This window comes from Talpa occidentalis, unplaced genomic scaffold (assembly GCF_014898055.3).
Source record: "Talpa occidentalis isolate TD23 unplaced genomic scaffold, MPIMG_talOcc4v2.1 talOcc4.3, whole genome shotgun sequence".
NCBI classification, from domain to species: domain Eukaryota; kingdom Metazoa; phylum Chordata; class Mammalia; order Eulipotyphla; family Talpidae; genus Talpa; species Talpa occidentalis.
Window position 1 is genome coordinate 29,242,274 of NW_023603184.1, and position 23,137 is coordinate 29,265,410.

The 23,137-nt window shown below is 35.1% G+C and overlaps 1 protein-coding gene across 4 annotated transcripts in view; it reads right to left on the bottom strand.

Annotated features, from left to right (window-relative positions):
• Positions 1-23,137, bottom strand: part of BTBD10 (BTB domain containing 10) — a 68,372-nt gene that overhangs the window by 8,662 nt on the left and 36,573 nt on the right. For all 4 annotated transcript variants that reach the window (XM_054699386.1, XM_037522693.2, XM_037522694.2 and 1 more), the window contains 4 exons: positions 17,977-18,173; positions 15,324-15,609; positions 13,164-13,266; positions 11,116-11,236 (listed from right to left, as the gene is read on the bottom strand). In XM_054699386.1, coding sequence (XP_054555361.1) covers positions 11,116-11,236; positions 13,164-13,266; positions 15,324-15,609; positions 17,977-18,173 — 707 coding nt within the window. The remainder of the gene's footprint in view (positions 1-11,115; positions 11,237-13,163; positions 13,267-15,323; positions 15,610-17,976; positions 18,174-23,137) is intronic.

The following is a 23,137-nucleotide window of genomic DNA, read 5'->3' on the forward strand; positions in this document are numbered from 1 at the left end:
CTTGTTTATACTTTCGTTATCAAAACTTTTCCTATGAAGAGTTTGCATGGAATTGTAGAATCTTAAAGCAAGATGGGACAAGTAAAAAGCCATTTAACACTACCCCTCCCCTCCTTACACATCATGAAATAATTTGCATAAAGTTACAAAATTACTTGGCAGATTCAGAATAAAACATCCCCCCTGCTTAGCCCAGGGTATTTTTTATTGTACAAGTTGTCTTCAATCAATACATGGAATTACACCAAAGCACATTTTAAGAATACTGTTCAACAGCTACCATATTCCATTTCCCACATTTTCTTTCTCAGAAAAATGTTCACAAACAGCATTAACACTTCAGTGTAGGCCCTCCCCTAGTGGCGCAGCGGTTGAGCACTGGGCCGCAAACCCCAGCGACAGACCTCTCCTGTCGCTCCCGCTGCTCCCCTCAGCAGTGTACTTCATCAGTCTGCCTGTTCTGTTCCCCGCTCTGGTGAATTCTCTCACCCTCCGCGCTTCTGACTGTACCCAGTACTTGTATAAATAAATAAATTAATTAAAACAAACAAACAAACAAAAACTTCAGTGTAGTGAGAGGGATGAGGTGAGATGGGTCAACTAGCTTTTGGATAGGGAATGCTAAAAGTGAAATAAAGTATGGAACAGGAACTAAACAATAGACCTATCATGAGAATTGAGAGGTGGGGGGAAAAGATATATATAAAGATATACTTCTCTTTACCCTCCTAAGTATACAACTTCAACCTCCCAAGTATAAAGCCACAAACAAAACTCCATTGACCTTTTTTCCTTTTATTCCAATTTCAATGGCAATGGCTAATATCCTACTTAAGACAAAGATATCAGGAACTACAAGGATGATCAAAATCTAGTCTCCCAAAAGTTCCCTCTCCTGCCTGTAATACTAATTACATAAAACATAACATAAATGATTAAATAATAATCTTTAATCATCATTTAGTAATCTCTTTCTACAGACTGGCAATTTCCCCAAATAATTGTTAGTTCCCTCTACAAACCCCTAGATGTTATCAATATACTCACTTTCCCCTAACTTCTAAACCAATTCCAATCTGGAGTCCATGCTCTTGCTGTGGTATCCAAATGACCTTTAGCAAGGACAATGAGCAACTTTTGATCCTGATGGTATCTCCTTTTTCAGCTGAATCTTTCCCCCTTTGGTACTGTATTTTAACTTGTTAAGGTAACATGGTTTACAGCACTATGTATGATTCTAAGGTATTTGTTCACAACGCCTTGGATCTGTTTCCATACCCACTACCATAGCACCACTCACAGTTCTTTAGTGAAGTCCACTGGGATCCTTTCTCCCTTTGCTGCTGTCACCCCCCTCCTCCTAGTCTAAATTCTGTGGTCATATTTCTAGGGTTTGTTTTGGTTTAGTTTTGTCTGTTCGGTTTAGTTTTGTTTCTTTATATTCCACATGAGTGAAATCATCCAATATTTGTCTTTCTCCTTCTGACTTATTTTACTTAGCATTATGCCCTCCAGTTCCATCCATGATGTCACAAGTGGCAAGATTTCATAGTTTTCTTTTTATATCTGAGTAGTATTCCACTGTGTGTGTGTATAGATGTGTGTGTGTGTATACTTATATTCTCTTACCTTCACACACACACTCGCACACACACATGTATCTTAAACCATTCATCTGTTGCTGGGCACTTAAGACTGCTTCCATAGGGCCTCCCTGGTGGCGCAGGTAGTTGAGCGCCGCACTGTGAAGCTGTCCGCAGCTTCTACAGTGCGGGTTCAATCCTGGCCGGCCAGCGAGAATCCCACATGGTGCAGCAGACCTCTCCTGTCTCGCGCACTGCTCCCCTCAGCAGTGTATTTTGTCAGTCTGCCCGTTCTGTTCCCTGCTCAGTCTCTGGTGAATCCTCTCACCCTCCCGCACCTCTGGCCTGTACCCTGGTTCTTGTATAAATAAATCTTTAAAAAAAAAAAGACTGCTTCCATAGATTGGCTATTGTAAAAAGTACTACAATAAACACATGAATGCATACCTTCCTTTGAATTAGGCTTTTGCTTTCCTCAGATAGATACCTGTAAGTGAAACTGCTGAGTCATGTGGTAGATCTATTTTAGTATTTTGAGAAACCTCTATCATTTTCCATAGGGAGTAGACCGGTCCACATTCCCACCAACAGTGTACCATGGTTCCTTTACGCCAACATCCTCACATCCCCCAAACTGAAAAAAATTATCACTATTTGCAGATGACATGATAATACACACAGAAAACCTTAAAGACTACACTAAAAAAGCCTCCCCTGATGGCTCAGCGGTTGAGCACTGGGCTGCGAGGCTGCCCACAGCCTCTGCCTCTGCAGCGCCGGTTCGTTCCCGGGCCGCCAGCCAGGGTCCCACCAAAAAAAAAAAAAAAAAAAAAAAGACTACACTAAAAAATATTTGAAAAAATCAGTAAAGTAACAGGCTACAAAATCAATGCACAAAAACCAGTTCAGTTCAGTCTTTAAGAAATAGAAGACACAGGGCCTCCCTGGTGGCGAAAGGGGATATGCATCACTAGGAAGCTATCCACAGCCACTGCAGCACAAGTTCAATCCCTGGCCAGGGAGGTGACCCACATGGCTCAGCAGACCTCTCCTGACTCGCCTGCTGCTCCCCTCAGCAGTGTATTTCAGTCAGTCTGCCTGTTCTGCTCCCCACTCTCTCTCTGGTGAATCATCTCACCCCCACACCTCTGGCCTGTACCCCAGTTCTTGTATGCATGAATAAATAAATCTTTAAAAAAAAAAAAAAAGACACAAAGAAATGTAAAGACAGTCCCTGCTCATGAATTGTTAAAATGGCCATCTTATCCAAAGCAAAATACAGATTCAGTGCAATCGCTATCAAAGTTTCAATGACATTCTCATAGAACAAACATTATTAAAACTTATATGAGGGCCTCCCCGGTGGCGCAGCGGTTGAGCGCTGGGTTGCGAAGCTGCCCGCAGCCTCTGCAACGCCGGTTCGATCCCCAGCTGCTCCCCGGCCACCGGAGGAGGGTCCCACATGGCGTGCAGACCTCTCCTGCCGCCCGCTGCTCCCCTCAGCAGTGTACTTCGGTCCTTCTGCCTGCTCTGCTACCCGCTCTGGCTCTGGTGAATCCTCTCACCCTCCCGCGCTTCTGACTGTACCCAGTGCTTGTATAAATAAATAAATAAATAAATCTTTAAAAAAAAAAAAAAAAAAACTTATATGAAACCACGAAAAAGCCCATATAGCCAAAGCAATTCTGACAAACAAGACCACACTCCCAGATGTCAAAACTATTAGTAATAAAAACAATATGGTCTTGGAATAAAAAGACACAAAGACCAATGGAATAGAGAGAGAGCCCAGAAATAAACCCACACTTACATGAATAGTTAATCTATGCCAAAGGAACCAAAAGTATACAGTGGTGAAAGGAAAGTCACTTTAACAAACAATGCTGGGGAAACTAGACAGCCATTTGTAGAAAAATGAAACTAGATCACTGACTTGCACACTGCAAAAAAATTTAAAAAATGGATTACTTAGAGAAGTAGGGCCTCCCCGGTGGCGCAGCGGTTGAGCGCTGGGCTGCGAAGCTGCCCGCAGCCTCTGCAGCACCGGTTCGATCCCCGACCACCAGCGAGGGTCCCACATGGTGCGCAGACCTCTCCTGCCGCGCCCACTGCTCCCCACAGCAGTGTACTTCAGTCCTTCTGCCTGTTCTGCTCCCTGCTCTGGCTCCGGTGAATTCTCTCACCCTCCCACTCTTCTGACTGTACCCAGTGCTTGTATAAATAAATAAATTAAAAAAAAAAAAAAAAAAAAAAGACGACGACTTAGAGATGTAAAACCATAAAATACTTAATAAGAAAACACAGGCAAAATACCCTGCAAAATTGACTTCAGGATGTCTTTGGAACCTCAACTCCAACCGCAAGGGAAACAAAAGCAAAAGTGAACAAATGTAACTACATCAAACTAAAGGCTTCTGCACACTGATAAAAATTATTATTAAAATGAAAAAACACCACACTGAATGGGAAAAATATTTGCACATCACACATCAAGCAGCATTAATATCTAAGATCTATAAAGAACTCATACTACTCAACAAGAAAATAACCCAATCAAAAAATAGGCAAAGTAGCTAGACAGACATTTCTCCAAAGAGGTACAGATGGCACACAGGCACATGAAAAAATGTTCATCATCACTTCTTACCAGTATCTCTGATACCATTATCCTTGTTTTTTCTTTCACCTCTCTAAATATTCTACTTCAGTCACCTTTGCCAATTCTCTTCTACCTAGTAAATATTGGTATTTCTCAGGACTATTTGAAATTCATCTCTTAAGCTGACAGTTTCCAAATTCATTGTACTTAAATTTGCCTTCTATTATACTAAATTATTATACTAAACTACCTTCTGTAAATCTCTATTTGACTGCCACCTCACACTCAATAAATCCAAAATTGTACTTAATCATCTCTGTCTCTCTGCTGTATTTCCCAATCTGAAAAGGACATCACCATTCACTCAAGTTCTCAGAACCACCATCCTAGAAGAGTAACGGGCACTTAAACATTTGTTGAATATATTAATGAATCCTTGATTTTCTCCTACATCTCCTAATTCAATCATTCCCCAATTCCTATCAAGGTCTTATCTTAAACAGATCTTAAACAAGTCATTTCCTTCTGTGAAAGATGCTTTTTTCCCAAAGATAGCTACAAAAATTTTTAAGTCACATGCTTCTCTGTAATGTGACTTCCACATCTCCTCCCAAGAGGCGCAGTCTAATTCCCATCCCCTTTTATCTTGAGTGCTCATCCTAACTTGCTTGTAACCAGATTTCCAGAATTATGACAGAGATTCATGATTTGGGAGGCTAAGTCAGGAAAAACCTTGTGCATTGGTATTAAGGAATGCTTGCTCTACAAATGCTTCCTCTTTGAAACCAACTTCCAGACTTGAAGAAGCCCAAGCCACATGAAGAAGTCACGTGTACTTCTTCATGTGGCTTGGGCCACATGGTACTCTGTTTGACTGTACAAACAGGTACTCTGTTTGACTGTCCATGTTGAATCCAGCCTTTTGAGTCACCAAATCTAGACAGCAGATAGTGAGTGATGAAACTTTGAGTCTTCAGTCACCTGAACCTTTCAATTCTTCATGAGACCTTAGACATTGCAAAGCAGACAAAAGCCACTCATGTTGTACCCTGTCTGAATTTTTGACTCGTAGAATAAAAATGATTATAGTTTATGCCAATAAACTTGGAATGTCTTGTTAAAAAATGCAATAACCAGAAATGCTCCATCCTCATTGCCCCCACTATTGTGTAATTAAATCTCACCCAAACTACTACAATACTTTCTAATTATATTCCCCTAGCATTTGTTTTTGTGCCTCTATAATTCATTTTCCCCACAACAGCCAAATCTAATTACTTATTTCCTCCGGCTTAAACTTTTCATGGCTTATACTATGCTAAAAAAAAAAAAATCCCACATCCTCAACTTAGTCTGTAAAGTTCTGTTATATGAAAAAAGGAGGTTTTAAGGCCTCTCCGGTGGTGAAGCGGGTTGAGTACAGCGCTGTGAAGCTGTCCATCAGCCTCTGCAGTGCTGGTTCTATCCCAGCCGGCCAACAAGAATCCCATATGGTGCAGCAGACCTCTCCTGTTGCGCCCGCTGCTCCCCTCAGCAGTGTATTTCCATCCTTCTGGCTGTTCTGCTCCCTGCTCTGTCTCTGGTAAATCCTCTCACTCTCCCACACCTCTGGCCTATACCCCAGCTCTTGTATAAAAATAAATCTTTTTTTTTTTTTTTTTAAAAAGGAGGTTTTAGATGAGTGTGTACAGTCCTTTAAAATATTTTTTCTTAATACCGGATGGTCTCACTCATAGCAGGAATTTAGAAAACTTAAATAAGAGACCAGGAAAAAAGACTAATCAATACAAAATCAAAATCAACAAGCAACTATAAACCAGAGACACTCTAACGGGGGTGGGGAGGTGGGGGGGAGGAATAGAGTCAAAATAAGGAGGGGGTGCAATTGTATGGGGAATATAACCATAATGAAAATGCATACATTGTGCAAAGATGAAAAATTATGTAATAATTATATAAAATATTATTTTAAAAAATAAATATTTTTTCTTTAAATATTATTCATAGATTGATTCTCTTTCTCTCTCTCTCACACACACACGTCACATTTCTTTCCTGAACTTTAGATATGTATACCCAATGTTCCACTCAACATTTCTACTTGATGCCAAAATGGAATTTCAAACATTACATATCCAAAATCAAGCTTCTAAATTTCAGCTCCCCATGAAGTCTCCCCCATCACGTCAATTAATGCAACTCTATACTTCCAGCTAACTAAAGTTCTCTTCTCTTTCCCACCCCAGATTCAGGTATTAAGCAAATACCAACTTATCTACCATCCAATAAAGCCAGAATCTGACCACTTATCACTGATTCCACCCTGATTTAAGCCATTACCATCTTTTATGTGAATTATGGCAACATCTTCCTTATTACCTGTTTCTAACCTTAATTCCCCTTCCAGTCCATTTCTAACACAAGAGTCAAGAATGAATTGTTTAAAGCTTAAGTCAGATCAGGCCTATAGTACTATACAACTCTATACTGAATTCTATGTGAACAGAATCCCCATGAAATAGTAAATATCATATGACCACTCTGTTCAAAACCCTCCAATGGAGTCCTCTCTCAGGGGAAAAGTCAAAAGAAAAAGGTCCTATGTGACCCCAGTTCCCCTCGTGATCTCATCTCTAACTAGTGACACTCTCTATTCTAGCATCTTTTCTGCTCATAAACATGTTAGGCAAGCTGTTTCAACAACTGTAGTCATGCTTAATCTCTGCTTGGAAGGATCTTCCTCTCCAATGAAGGCTTCTCTCACTACTCTAGGTCCCTTACTTCCCTTTTTTCCCTTCTTAGCTCTAACATATCCTATGTTGTTTGTTTACCTTACTTATTGTCTGTCTTTCCCTCTAAAAGAGTAAATTCATTGGAACAGGATATTTGTTCATGCTACAACCCAGAACTTTGAATAGTGCTCAATACAGAATGGACAGTCACTGAAAATTAATAAATTTTGTTTTTTCCCTACTTCTCCCAACTTATACCTTACTATTCACCACTATTTCCTTCTATTCTAACCACACCTCCCTTCTTTCAGTTCCATAAGTAAATCACATTCGTTCCAACTTAAGAGTTTCTGCAAATAACCACTTTTGCTGCCTGGTCTAATCAACTTCTTAGTCTTTGCCATTCCTTTAGCTCGCAGTCATATCTCTACCTAACACAGATAATAATTTTCCACAGCCCCTTTATCAAAGACTTCTCATAACATCTCATTTCTTCACTGCATCTTTCATAGCTTTTAATTACTTCTTTTAATATCTGTCTTTCCCACTAGACTGTGAACTCCATAAAGGTAGGGACAATGTCTTATTCATCAAGACATCAAGTTGCATGGAATTCATAAAAAGTCTGATAACAAAGAGGAAAAAAAAAGAAATTGCAAGTAAAATGATAAACTAAAACTATAAAGATGGTACTTAGGAATTAAGGGTAAAAAGTTAAAAATCCACAGTGTTTGGTAATTTCTGAAGCTACAGTAGAGACTACCATCACTTAGAATAAGTGAATAGATTCTGCAAGACAAAAGGTAGCTAAGACAGCATAAGCAGGGAATGAATGCATCAAGGGATGAAGGATTAGGGAGCAAATGAGAGAACAATAAGCAGAAGACCTAGAAGAAGGGTATGAAAAAGCCAACAGAAGTGACAATCAAGAATAAATGGGTAACTTAAATCTAAAAGGAAATACTTTTTTTAAAAAAAAATTATTTTTGCATAGAAGAACTGAGGAGTAGGCCAGTGATGTGGGGGCGGGAGGCCAGGAGGATTCACTAGAGACAAAGTGGGGAGCAGAACAGACTACTGAAATACACTGCTAAAGGGGGCAAAAGGCGAGACAGGAGAGGTCTGCTGTGCCATGTGGTTTAGCTCCCTAGCTGGGACTTGAACTCAGGCTGTGGTGGTGGGCCACTGCAGTTGTAGCACTGAGACTTAACCCCTAGGTCACCAGGGCGGCCCTATTTTTTTTCTTTATAACAAAACAGGCAGATTTATTGGAATGGCGAGACAAAAGTATGTCACTAAAGGAAGTGCTTTTAAAGACAGATGACAGAATTACCACTAAAATTAATATCATTCAAAATATTCTAGTAAATTCAATAATAAATAAGATCTAAAACATATTTACAATAGTCAAATATCCACTAAAAATATATGAGAACCATCTAAAAAACTAATAGAAAAAAAATTGCTAGGTAGCTAAGTACAAATGTACAAAATTCACTAATTTTCTTATGTATTAACAGAAAATTTAAACATATTCTATACAGAACAACAACAAAATGTCAAAGAATAAACTTAACCAGACTAGGACAGAAAAAAATGAAAACATAAAAGAAACGTGAATAAGCCTAAAGATGTAGCATTTGGAGGAGTTGGTATAGTAAAAACGCTAATTCTTCTAAAAAAGTAACCTCAAAGAATTTCAATGAACAGCTCAAAATAGCATGTACACTATGATCATTTTCTCTTGTAATTTATCTTTATTCTGTAATTTTGTTAACTTCTTAAAGCAAATCTTTATTTAATACCATGTGTCAAGCACTATATTTAACCAGCACTACAACCACTCACTAGAGATGAGTGATACTGTCTTCATTTTAAAGATGAAGGCACTAAAACAGGTTTTAAGTAACTTGCCAAAAAACACAGAATTACTCTCTACTCTAATCATGTATTACTTGTATAGTTCCTTTCAAAGTTAAGAGACAAACTTAAGAAACTGTAGTATAAAATGCCATTCTAATACTAAATAAAATAATATTTGTAGAAAAATATTCATCGTTAGATTTAAATCTACACTTATGTATCCTTTCATATTTTTACAAGACCAGTTCAATCTCTTCCAATTCTATAGTTTTAATAAAGTCTATGAGAATTTCAAATATTTAGTAACACATAAATAATCCACAAACAAAAGTATTGTTTAAAAGCAAAAGCCTAGGGGCCTCCCGGGTGGCGCAGTGGTTGAGCGCTGGGTTCCGAAGCTGCCCGCAGCCTCTGCAGCGCTGGTTCGATACTCAGCTGCTCCCCGGCCACCGGAGGAGGGTCCCACATGGCGCATAGACCTCTCCTGCCGCCCGCTGCTCCCCTCAGCAGTGTACTTTGGTCCTTCTGCCTGCTCTGCTCTGTGCTCTGGCTGTGGTGAGTTCTCTCACCCTCCCGCGCTTCTGACCGTACCCCGTGCTTGTATAAATAAATAAATCTTAAAAAAAAAAAATGCTTCCAAAAAAAAAAAAAAATCAAAAGCCTAAGAGAACAATATTTACGTGTATTTTACATAATAAATCTTACCTTGAATTCCATAATAAATAAATGATACTTAACAGTGATGACAAGGTAAACTATGTTCAAAGGATTGCTAAACTAAAATCCATATCATCATTAAGAAACTAGTATTTTTTTAATCTGACAGTCATCAAAATTCAACATATAAATTACATGAAGTTAAACTAATTCATGATCCCATGAATTAAAAAAAAACTTGAAGGATCTACAATTATAATAATTAATGTTCAAGGTTTTAACTAAAGAAATATTTAAGATATAAAAAAAATAGCGACTTCTTTCAAATATTCTTTTGTTTGCTCCAGGTGTCCAACTATTTGAATTTAAAATTTTAAATACCATTTAGAGAAAAGTGGATTCAGAGATAGACCATCCACTTCTTTTGTTTTGCCTTGATATTTTATGGGGACTTTAAGAATGCTCAGCAAAAATAAACTGGGTACTTAAGGACAGACTTACTAAGGCCACTCATTTTCAAGGAGGTAAGTCATAACTAAGTCTGATGGATAGCCATATTTAAGTACATACTAGGTGCCTTTAAATTTTAGTAATATTTCCCATTCAGTTTCTAACACACCAATCTTTGAGAAGATACAATTCTGCCAAGCTAGTGTTAAACTTAGGTAATGAAATAAAATTAATAGTATACCTGCGGCTAAGGTATACCTGGGGCTAAGTTTCATGTGTCAGAAACTTAAAATGGCTCCCCACTACATTAGGATAAAATGTAGAAATATTAGTTTTGATTAAAGACCAATCATAATCTGGTCCACGTACTTATTCCCATTTCCTCTTGGTCATGGTACAAAGTCTCAACTCCAACTAAGTTATTTTCAAAGTATATCTTTTGCATCTTTACTCCAAATACCTCAGCTTGTTAGAATGACTTCACTACTCTACTCTTTCTAAATCATTTCTATTCATTCTCTAGCTCACATTACCTCTCCCTTCTGAACTTCTCCAACCATTTAATAGTCCAAAACAACACTTAATTCTTATATGCTATTTTTGCTTTTCTGTGTATAATTACCTTTTTTTTTTTCAGGTTTGGCAAAACAGTGCTGGGAAGTGGTTAAGAGGAGGATATCAACCAAAGAGTTAAGATTCCAAAGTTCTAGACCCTATTTGGAGACTGTTTGGAAGTTGTTAGATGAAGTCACTTAACCTTTTGCACAAAATGATAGCTAGATATTCACTTCAAGATCTTTAATACCAAGTATTATTTTTGAAAATTACACGATAAAAAACAAAAAATTTATACATTTTTTTATTTATAATTGATGCTGATGTGATATGAGGAATGAAGCTAATACCACATTTGACCAAAACCAGAGCTTCTAAACTAGAGATGTATGGACTGCAACCAATGATAAAGATCATACCTAAGGAGGAAATCTGGGAGGGTTTATCAAAATAAAAATAAAAAATGTTGCAGTTATTAAAGTAAAAAAAAAATGTGCACAAGTTGTTTTTGAACATCTCTGTAGTCTTCCATAAATAATCTTCACAGTAACTAAAATGCATTATGATTCAAGAAAATATTTGAAGTCTAGGTAAGCAGCACTATTTCAGGCTTTTTCTTCCAAGAAACTATAACTCTACAAACCATTCACATACAAAACTCATAGATTATACTTACTGAGATCTCTACATTTAATAGTACTATATTCAAAGGAGATACAAAGATAGTCACATGCTTCTCTCAATTCAGGAATAGATATTCCATCAGGACAACGAATTATTCCTGTCTTATAGTAATCCTGGAGGAAAAAAAATACAGAATGCAGAAAACATCTGGAGCATGAGGTAGTCAATAATTAAGGCTGAGCTGCTAGCATTTGTAATAGTAGAGCTCTGACATTTTTCAATTGTGGAATTTTAAATTAGATGGGACCTTTGTTCACCCAACCACCTTTTCGTTTTACCAAAAAGAAAAATTTAGGCACAAGTAGCTTCACTGACTTAACCAAGTCGTACAATTACTTAACAGCAGAGTTAAAATTAGAATTCAGGTTTCCCCATTAACTTTTTAATTTCTTCTCTCTCTTCATGCTAATTCATATGTATTCCCCTCTAAAGTTATTTTTCTACATAACTAAAATGTTTAAAACTTTTTTTTAAAAAGAAGTTGAGTGACATATTTTAAGTTACCTTAAGGAACACCTATAGAAAACTTAAAAATTTTAAGGATTTTAGTAAAACATAAACCAAAAAATTCAAAGGCACGTGCAGGCGCTAAAAAAAATATACAACAGAATGCACAGATATTCTTCTTCCAAACACCATCCTTTGGCATTTCCTATATTACTACAAACAATAAATAGTAATTATCCTCAAAATCTACTTAAAAAAAAAAAACTGTTAGGGGCCTCCCCGGTGGTGCAGCGGGTTGAGTCATGCACTGTGAAGCTGTCCCACAGCCTCTGCAGCATGAGTTCGATTCCCGGCCAGCCAGGGAGAAACCCACATGGCACGGCAGACCTCTCCTGCCTTGCCCACTGCTCCCCTCAGCAGTGTCTTTGGTCCATCTGCCTGTTCTGCTCCCTGCTCTATCTCTAGTAAATTCTCTTACCCTCCCGCGCCTCTGACTGTACCCCAGTTCTTAAATAAATCTTTTTTTAAAAAATTAAGTAAATAAACTGTTAGGCCTAGAACTACAGATAAGTTACTCAATAGATGAGTCATAAAATTTTTTCTTGTGGGGGGTGTGGAAGGAGTAGGATCAAAACAAGAGGGGGTGGGAATTGTATGGGGACTACAACCAAGATGAAAATGCATACATTGTGCAAAAGTGAAAAATTTAAAATATATAATAAAATTAAAAAAATAAAATATATATATATAAAAGATTCAAAGGTGAATAGAAAGAAAAATTTTTTTCTTGTCAACTCCATTGGGGATCATATGGAAGTATGGGCAGCTGAAAAAGTACTTCCAAAAAATTAAAACCTGAGTCAAGTTTCTTGAGGTTCAGAGCCACAGTAATATAACAAATACTAAAGCTGATGCATTAATGGGAGTAAGACATCTTTTGATATTTGTCTATATACTAACAGCTTGATCAACTACTTTTCCTGTCTTATGTGTAAGGATCCTCCCTTCCCTCTCTCCCCAAAACATTTGAGGAAACTATATTTTCATGATGTGGAATGAACTGTCCTACACTATAATCTTTATCACTAATTTGAATTGCAAGTACAGACTCTACAATACTGATTCAAATATTCCTCAATACAAAAGATAAAATCTCAAATAAAAAGGCTTACCCAAATACAGTAACAAATACATTTTAGGGATGACCTTAAAATGTTCTAAGTGTCTATATTGCTGATTATTTGCCAAAATACATTACAATTCAAGTAGCCATATTCATTTTAAGGTAGCAAAATATGATCAATTATATTTAGGAAAATTAAAGAGTGGGGTGTAATGTGACTACAGAAATGTTACTGCCAATGCAGACCTAAGAGATGAATTACACCTATATCTATCTTTGCAAAGGTCATAAAATTCATTTATGTATATATTATCTTTATGTACTAAAATAAGGATGAATTAAAATGGTATTTTCTTTATCTTGCATACCTCCCCACAGAAGTATTAAAATAGAGAACTGCGTCCAATATAAGTACCTACCAAGAAGGTGTGATATAATTATGTCAATACATATGTGAAACAAGTACTCACCAGAATAGCTCGAAATACAGTGGAACCAATTCCTTCTGCCACCTCATATTCTCCCTTCTCATTAGGACGTGTAAAGTTATGTTCTCTGCCAGATCCAAACATCCTATAAAAACAAATAATCAAGAAATATATTAATAGGATATTTCCATCAAAGGAAAACTGATTTCACTTACAGAAAGTAAAAATTTATAATTTAAGTATCAAATTATATCATTAAATTAGTTCAAGAATTTTTTTCAGAAATTTACTGTGGACTATTAAAAATACTTTCTTTGTGATGAAAGGGTATAAATTCCCTACAATGAAATGAACTGATAAAATTCAGAAGCTAAAAAGTTTCCAACTCCTTTTCCTCAGAAAAATCAATTATCTAGGTAAAAAGGTGATTTTTACACTAACTTATCAGAAAGGAAAAAAAAAGAGAAACCGTGTTATATCTATATCTTTTCCCTAAAACTGCTATCTTCATTGCAAAGTTTATGCTATAATGCAGCATATATAGTAATCTATACTAGTAAAAAAATAAGATAGTAGACAGGTTGTTTTATTTTTCACAACCTTGACTATGAAAGTAGGAAACTGCTCAATATTCTTACACATACATCAAAACACTGAAAAAACAATCAAATGCTGTGGTATAAAGGAATGAAAAAGAAAATCAAACATTGAAATAAATGAATAAAAGACTCTGATGTTCATTTTTATATAAATAAAACACAAATGGATTTTTTAAGTCATGTTGTTGGCCTTTTAAGAGTAATGATTTAGAAAAGGGGCAATTTATAAAATGTCATTCAAAATGAAAAATAATTTAGTGCATTACTCCCAGGAAAAATTTTAAATTGTGATTAAAAGAAGTTGAACCCTTAATTTGGTCATTCCACCATTCCTAAATATAAATGATCTAAATATTCTATTCAGCAATCTCCCAACTTAAATGATTGACGCTTTTGTTATAACACAGGAAACCTACAAAGAACAAAGATTTTCTCAAAGTTTCCAAAGGAATGCCAACTGCTTTTCACAATTCACATGAATATTAATTTTTATCCCCAAAGATATGCTTTAGTCAACTGACATGAAAAGAAGCCTTCACTGATTTAAAAAAAGAAAAACAAAAACAAAAGTGACAGTTGTCAGGAACCAAATGTCATGCAATCTTCTCAAATTCTTAACTTTTTACGAAAGAAGAAAGCGATACTTTCCAGATCAACAGGGACACACACACACACACACACACACACACACACACACACACACACACACACAATTCGGGACTTTTGTTTATACAAAATATAACATAAGAGCTACAGCAAAATTTTAAATACCTACTTTTTACTGTGTTTCTTTAAACATCTAGATAAAACTATAAAGTACTAACAGTGTCAAGTCATCCCCAATAGCTCTTCCATCAATAATCTTGCCCTATGACTAAAAATTCATGTAACCTAGAAAACATAAATTTTTTCTTCATATAAACTATTTCATCTAATATTCACCTTCATTTTATATATAAAAAGACATTGCTTTGACAATTAAAAGGTATTTGATCTTAGTTTCAGACATGTTGAAAATCAAGTAAATATTGTCTATAGCCTTCTTACATTGCAGTTCACCTAACTACAAACTGTATTATTAACCTGTTACTTTGGACCAGTGTAGTTTAGAAGATGACTATTATCTCTCCTTAATTCTACTACTACTTTCATTCTACTAACAGCATTCCTTTTCTTAAGTATCTACATGAAATTGACAACTTTGCCTTTTCAGCTAACCAATTGTTCAGTTTTCTTTCTGCTGATACCTAATGTATTTGGTTGTTGAATTTGGGAGCCCCAAGTGAGGCAAACAGTATTACTGTAAAATTTACCTTGTTAGATATAATCTTTAATTTCAATATGTAGAGATCTTTTAGTGTTCCATCTTCATTAACTAATGTATTTTCTATTCCTACTGGTACTACAAATACTTAGCAGTAAAAGCAAATTCAGACTTGGCTATATCACTTTCTAGTTGTAGTAAAGCAAGTTGTTTAACATCCAAAGCTAAGTTCTTTCATCTGTATAATAGGAACACTATATTTCAACAGAGAATTATTGTAAAACAAACTAAATGTGAAAGTGCTCTATATTAAATACCAAGAATTGCAATAATACAAACCTTCCCAACATTGTATTTGGTTGTGCAGTAAAAATGGATGGATCTACAACAAATCTAGTGTTATCCACTATTAATGTGACTCGTTCTGATGTTCTTACATTCCGAGATCCTTCTTTTGCATTTTCATATACAAACACCATCTCCCCAGAAGTCTTACAACTACCATCTGAACTTGACTGACTACTGTTTCTGCTGCTGTTCCCAGCACTGCTACTGGAACCATTTGGAGATACTTTTTGAGGACGAGGACTGCTTGGACGAGAGGAACTATGATCTTTTTCTCGTTCTGAAATAAGAATGTAACAATTATTAAATTACCCTTTAAAATTCAAGATTCACATATAGCTTTCAAAAACATTTGATTAAAAAAGTTTTAAATCACAGTATTTCTGCTTTATTATTTCAAACAACATTTTTACAGAACATAACAAATATTTACTTACCAGGAATAAAACTTAAAATATCAACGGTTTTCTAAAATAATTAATCTTAGCAAATTTCAAGCATATCTGACAAATGTTGACCCAAACTACGATCAAAACTAAGTCAAATTTTACGTTATTACTCCACTTAAAAGTAAATAGAAACCTGTGGAATAGAATATGGTCACAAGCTAATAAGCACAGCAAGTTAATGAAAGACTACTAATATAAATTTTAACTATGTTAAATACTAACAGTATTAATATTATTCTGAGAACACAAAGTAAAACTTTGTTAACCTCACTATGATAGTATGGTCATTATCAGACCTGCAATTATCTCATAAAAGGAAGGTCCCAAAGGAAGGAAATAAAAATTCACCAAGAATAGGTTAGCAAGAAGTATTTATTTTTCAAATGACTTAGTATGTACCAAATAAAGTTAGATTTAGTAACTGATAACATGCTGCTTTCTTTTTATTCTCACTTTTGTTGAATAAAAGCACTGCTACAAATTTTATAGGAGCTGATAATTACTAAATTTTAATAAGTAAAAATATTGTAAAAGTTCATAATTTCTTTAAATGTTTCAATATTTTACAAATGGATACAAAAACTGATTCTGCAATAAGTTTCCTTTAGAAAACAGATCACTAAACTTTAAAGGTGACTCTGTTTCATCAGCTTTTGCCAAATTCCTCCATGACTCAGACTACTCAGAACACACTGTACAGTTTTATAATTAGGTTTGCTGTATCTCCAGAGATACTCTGACACTTCCCTTTTATTGTCTGTTTCCACAAAGCTGATAGCATTCCAAAATCACAATTTGATAAAATAATTTATTATATACTCCTATTCTCTTCCCAGATACTGACTTTGCATATGACAAACTGTCAACTCATATATTCGTTGTTTTTTGGCTTATCAGTACTAGTCTACTTTAAAAACCTATTTAGATTTTCACAACTTCTATGCATAATTACACCCTAATATAAATGATATCTATTTATAATAGATACTAAAGTAGAAACTACCTCAACTGATGCTGAGGTCTAGGGAAAAATGAAAATCAACAAATTCATACTGCTTACATACTTTAGCTTCAGTCTGCTGCTTTATAATCACACAATGTATTTACCTGAGATAATGTTAATTTATACTAATGAGTAGGAGAGAAAAAATTCTAAGTTAATTGCCAAGAAAGCTAAACACTTCACATCTCTCCTTTCATTTTCTATTTTTACTATTAAATTTGAAATATAGTCAGAAATCAAAATGAGTAACTCCATGATAGTTTATTCTAGCTTTCACTTTGTTAGCATGATTAACCAAGGATTCTAATCAATAATTTACTATGAACTACTTTAAAACAAACCACTACTGTATATCTCATAATATAAAAATCAATTTTAGGGTCTCCCTGGTGGCACAAGGGGTTAAGGCGCAGCACTATGAAGCCATCGCAGTCACTGCAGCATGAGTGTGATCCCAGGCCAGGGAGCTAACCCACAAGACGCAGCAGACCTCTCCTGTCTAGCCCACTGCTCCCCTAAGCAGTGTATTTCAGCAGATCTGCTTATTCTGCTCTCCACTCTGTTTGGTGATTCCTCTCACCTCCCACACCTCTGGCCTGCACTCCAGTTCTTGTATGCATAAATAAATACATCTTTTTAAAAAAAAAATCAACTTCAAAGATTTCTAAAACTACATATCACAGCTTTTTTTTTTTTTTAAGATTTATTTATCTATGCAAGAACCGGGGTACAGGCCAGAGTTTTTTGGGGGGTGAGAGGATTCAACAGAGTAGAGAACAGAACAGGCAAATCGACTGAAATACACTGCTGAGGGGAGCAGCAGGAGAATCAGGAGAGGTCTGCTGTGCCATGTGGGTCACCTCTCTGGCCCGGGATCGAACTTGTGCTATAACGGCTGCGGTGAACTTCATAGGTTGCGTCTTAACCCCTTGCGCCACCAGGGAGGCCCCCATATCATAGCTTTAAAGGCTTCTCAACTTCTGTAAGATTGTCTTAGACTCTAAAAAATTCACCTTTAATTTGCATTTAAAAAGCTGTTTTTTACAGAAAGAACCAATCAAAGCAATAATAGAAGCAATTAAAGAGAAGTTAGTTTTTATTCTAAAGTATTAGCATGATTCATTGTCATTACTACTTTTAAAAAGGTAAATGCATGCTTTTAAAAACAGCTGGAAGGTTAGTTGATTTTACATACCAATGTGGTGTTGTCGTGTTGGAGAAGTAACATTTCTAATACAAGGAGTGAGTTGAGATTCTGTTCTTTCATGTGATGAATCTCGTGATCTGTCACTTGACCTTCGTCTATCTCTTGATCGTTCATGTCCCCCACTAGCACCATGCAGGCTCATTTTGGTGTGGTCAACAACTCCTTTAGCAAAACGTGAGGGAGTACTAGTAAGTCAGAAAAGAAAATTAACCATGAAAGTAAAATATACGATCACAATCGTTTTTAAAGAAATAACCATTAACATAAAACTACTAATATTTTGAAGTGAAAATTCAAATGCTACTATACAATTCTGAAACCTAACTTACAGGTATGGGACAAAGTAACTGGCCTACCTGCTAAATAAAATAAGTTCACCTGCTAACTTCACTCAACTCATTTTGATTTTGATTGAACTCTTCAAATTTTTTTAAAAATATGGTGTAAGATCACAGAATTAAAAATTTTAGAACATCATATGTACAATAAATTTGCCCATGAGAAAGAAATAACTGAAAATGATTAAAAGTCTAGTTGACAGAATTTATTCACCCAATTATATGTTACATGTAGTATGTGCAGCGTTGTGTTAAATACCAGTAGCAATGTTTCCTCAGATTATGATCTAAGCATAGGAAAAATACATGAACCTTAGAAACTTCAAGTTATTCCAAATTTCAAATATAAAATGATTAAATATCTCTCTAATATGTAACTAATAAAAAAGGAATAGATAATAAATGCATTAAGATCTCAGAAGACATCACCCTGGAGATTAGGAATAGTCACTAGTAAACCAATTGCAGACAAATATGTAAGATTTTAAAATCAGAATACATTGTAAGTAGAAAAACTGATGGAAACAAAAATGTGAGAACCAAGCCAAAAGGCAGTTTGAAAATTTACCATCTTAGTATATACCTATTATGATTTTAAAACACTAAAATGTTTTTAGAGATAGAAAAAACAGAAATAGAACTTCATGGCTTTACAGTAATAAAGACCTAGAATTAAGCAATCCTTAAACATGTTGACTGCTACTTAACATTTTGGAACCTAGATTCCTCACCTGTAAAATGTAGATTCTATTTATTTTAAACAATTAATGAAAAATAAGTAAGGCTGATCATCAATGTACCTGACACAATAAAATCACCCATTAAATATTAGTTAATTTAGTCATGACAAATGAAGATATCCAAGTTTAAAATCACAAGACTTCTCAGTCACATAGGATTTAGTGAATATGCTAATAACACTGTAACCAAAATCTTTTGATTCATTCTAGTGCCCCCTCCATAATATTACCTTTCTCTCCATCACCAAAACCATTATCAGTTGAAATTACAGAAATAAAAGCAACCTGTCAGTTTTTAATCAGTCACCTGTCTCTCATAAACCTACAGAAGAAAAATCTACTCCCACCTACTTTCTATTGAAAAAGACCAGAGGAGGAAACATCCATGGGAGATAAATCTTTTTCTTCATGAAAAATAAATCAAAAGAGCCTACTGCATATATGTTAAAAACTTTAGTGTAGAAATACTGGAATTTCTGCTTTATGTGGTAAAGTAGGAAAAAGAAAAGAATCCATACTAATAGTATAAGAATAATGTATTAAAAAAATAACTGCTCATATTATTTTTTGTGAAGTTTTAAATGAACCAAGCACATTTTCTAAATACGAATTTAATGGGCCAGAACAAACACAACTATGACTAAAGCAAATGCAAGATACATGCTCAGTTTGAGTAAGGGCCAAACAGACTGATTAATTGCAAAAAGTGCTTCCACCAGACACCTCTATAGCTGAAAGATTTTTACTACTATGTGTTCTGCTGAAATATTGGCTTCATTTCTGAACTGTTTAGTTTTCAAATGAATGCAAAAGGTGTCATAATACATGTCCTTATTTTCTTTTCATTCCCAAATGGGATGTATTTTGAATCAGTCTTTCAAAATGAGATGTGGTGAAAACTAATTATGTCTTACTCTATTTAATTAAATAATTATAGAACTCAAAAGCACTATGGACAAAAATATATGCAAATGAAAATGAAGACAAGCAATTTCAGAGAGGATAACTGCTTCATATCGTACTTGAAAGAACTGAGATTACATAAATTGAGGACAGGTAAGGAGATGAAGAAAGAATGAGCCTCAACATCTGCTTCTAGCCAAGACAGAGTTAATAAAGGACTAAATTTAATTTTCTGTTTCAAACATCCCCCATAAAATATATCAAACACTGATTTGCAAGACACACTACATCAGGCAATGAAAGAGAGTAATTCCTGAAAGATGTAAAACAAATAGGCTCAATAACTTTTTAAATTACTACCTTAAAGTTTCCAAAGTAAACACAAGGAGGAGAAATCCCAGACTCTTGGGTTAAGGACATGGAACTGTGAAGCTGGGGACAAGAGGTAGCTAGAGTTCTCAGGAAAGAGTACCAGGGAAGGAAAAAAACTATAAATGTACATCCCTCAGAACATAGATACAAAAATAATAAACAAAATTTTAACAATTCAAATCTAGAAATATATAAAAATATCAATAAACCATAATTTAAAAGACTGGCTGAATTATTTTAAAAAATCAATGCAATTCACCATTTTAACAAATTAATGAAGACAAACTGTACCATAAATATACACAATACACAAATGGATATTATGATACAATGTACAAATGCGTAATAATATACATTTCACAAAACTGGAAATCCATTCCTGATTCAAAAAGAAAAAAATCCTGGGCAAGTAAAAATACAGTGGAATTTCATCAGATGAATAAAAGATATTTAGGGAAAACCTACAGCCAGCATCAACAAACCAAATGTCCATCTGTTATAGGACAGGGAGAAGGGCCTGTTACACATCTAAGATTAGGAAATAAGACAATGTCTACTCTCACCAGGTCTATTCACCAATGGTACTAAGGATTCTAGTCAGAGCAATATGACAAGAAAAAGGTATAGAAGGAATCCAGATAGAAAAAAAATTAAAATTGTACTTATCTGCGAACAACAAAATTGCCCATTTGTAGTAATAAAAAGTTACTAGAACTAATCAGTTTAACAAAGCCACAGAATATAAGATAAATATTTCAAAAGAAATTGTATTTCTACTTACCAGCAATGTAGAATCAAAAATTGATTTTTTTTAAATTAAAACATTTAAGGATAATCTGACACATATGTGGGAGACCTGATGCTGAAAATTACTAACTGCTGAAAACAATTAAAGATGACCTAAATAAAGAAATTTACCATGTTCTTAAGACTTAATACGGCAAACATTTCAATTCTCCACAGCTGATCTACAAATACAGCATAATTCTAATAGAAAATCAGATTTGTCAAAAGTAACAAACTGATTCTAAAATTTATATGGGAATGCAAAGGTCCCAAAACTGCCTAATTTCAAGGCTTAATAAACAGGAAAAGAAACAGCATGCTGTTGGCAAGGCAGACAAGTAGATCAACTGATTAAAACAGACTTCAGAAAAGAACACATTTATATGGAGAACTCATTTGCAAAGAAGTTTTAAAGTCAATTAGCGAGTACTTTGCATCAAATGGTTCTTAAACAATGGATAAAATATGGTTATTCCACTTCAATCACCCTTAGGAGACAAACTCATTTAAAGTTTGCAACCTATACAAACAAAAACTCAAAATTCACAAACGTGAACTCAAAATGCATCACAAACTTAAATCTGAAACATATAACTCAAAAATTTCTAGAGGAAGTAGCACAATTAAAATTAAAGAACGGACTACATAAAAATGTTGAATTTTTGCATTCCAAATGACACTGTTAATAGAATGAAATTGTGCATCTGATAAAGGACCTGTAGATAGCATATATATATATATATATATAAAAAGAACTCTCAAAGTACCAGGCAAAAGATTTGAGATAAACAGATAAAAAAATATGTACATGAAAGTATGCTGAATATCATTATTAAAGAAATGCAAAATAAAACCAAAATATGGTATAATTTCACATTTATTGGAACAGCTAAATAAAAAGACTGGCCATTACCAGGTGTTGGTGACATGTATATGAAATGGAACTCTCATACACTCCTAGTGGTAATGTATAATGGTACCACCAATTTGGAAATTGTTTGCAAAAAGCTTTTTGACAGTTTAAGTAACTAAATATACACCACCCATATGATTCACCCATCTCGTCTTCTTATTTACCTGACAGAAATGAAGCATGCGTCTATAAAAAGACACATGTTGTTCATAAGCTTTCTCTGTAAAAGCTCCAAACTGGAAACAACCTAAAAGACTATGAACAGATGACTGCATAAACAATTTGTGGTATGTATCCAAACAATGGAATACTACTCAACTACTAATAAAAAAAATTACAATATGGATGAATTTTAAAAAAATTATGCTGAATGAAAGAAGTCAGACTCCCCACACACACACCAAAAAAAAGTATACATTCAAATTAATTATATAAAATACTAACTAATGGACAGTGTCATAAAACAGACTGGTGGTTATCTGGATATAAGGGTTGGAAGGGACAGAAGCTTACAAAGCACCCAGAGGAAATTTTGAGTGTGATGGACACAGATTCATTATCCTGATTATGGAGAGGTTTTATAAGTACATACATATGTCAAAAGTTATCAAATAGTGTATCTCAATTGGCCTCTTGGCCAAAATACATGTTTGAGGCTACCCTCCCAGGCAGTTGCAACTTAGAAACTTGTAACATAGTTCATGCTCTCATGAATCCAAAAGCATTTCTATAAACAGGTTAACAACAGCTACCAACTCCAACTGATCACCAATGGAGAACCTCACTGATCAACATTTATTATCCAGTGGTTATTACAGAAACCCAAATCAGAATCCTTAAACACAAATCCTCTAACTCCTTGGTAGCACACGGGGTTAAGCACAGCACAGTGAAGCTATCTGCAGCCTCTGCAGCATGAGTTTGATCCCCTGACGGCCAGGGAGCTACCCACATGACGCAGCAGATATTTCAGTCAGTCTGCCTGTTCTGTTCCCCACTCTGTCTCTGGTGAATCATCTTACCCCCTGCACTACTGGCCTACACCCCAGTTCTTGTATGTATAAATAAATAAATCTACGAAAAACACACACACACAC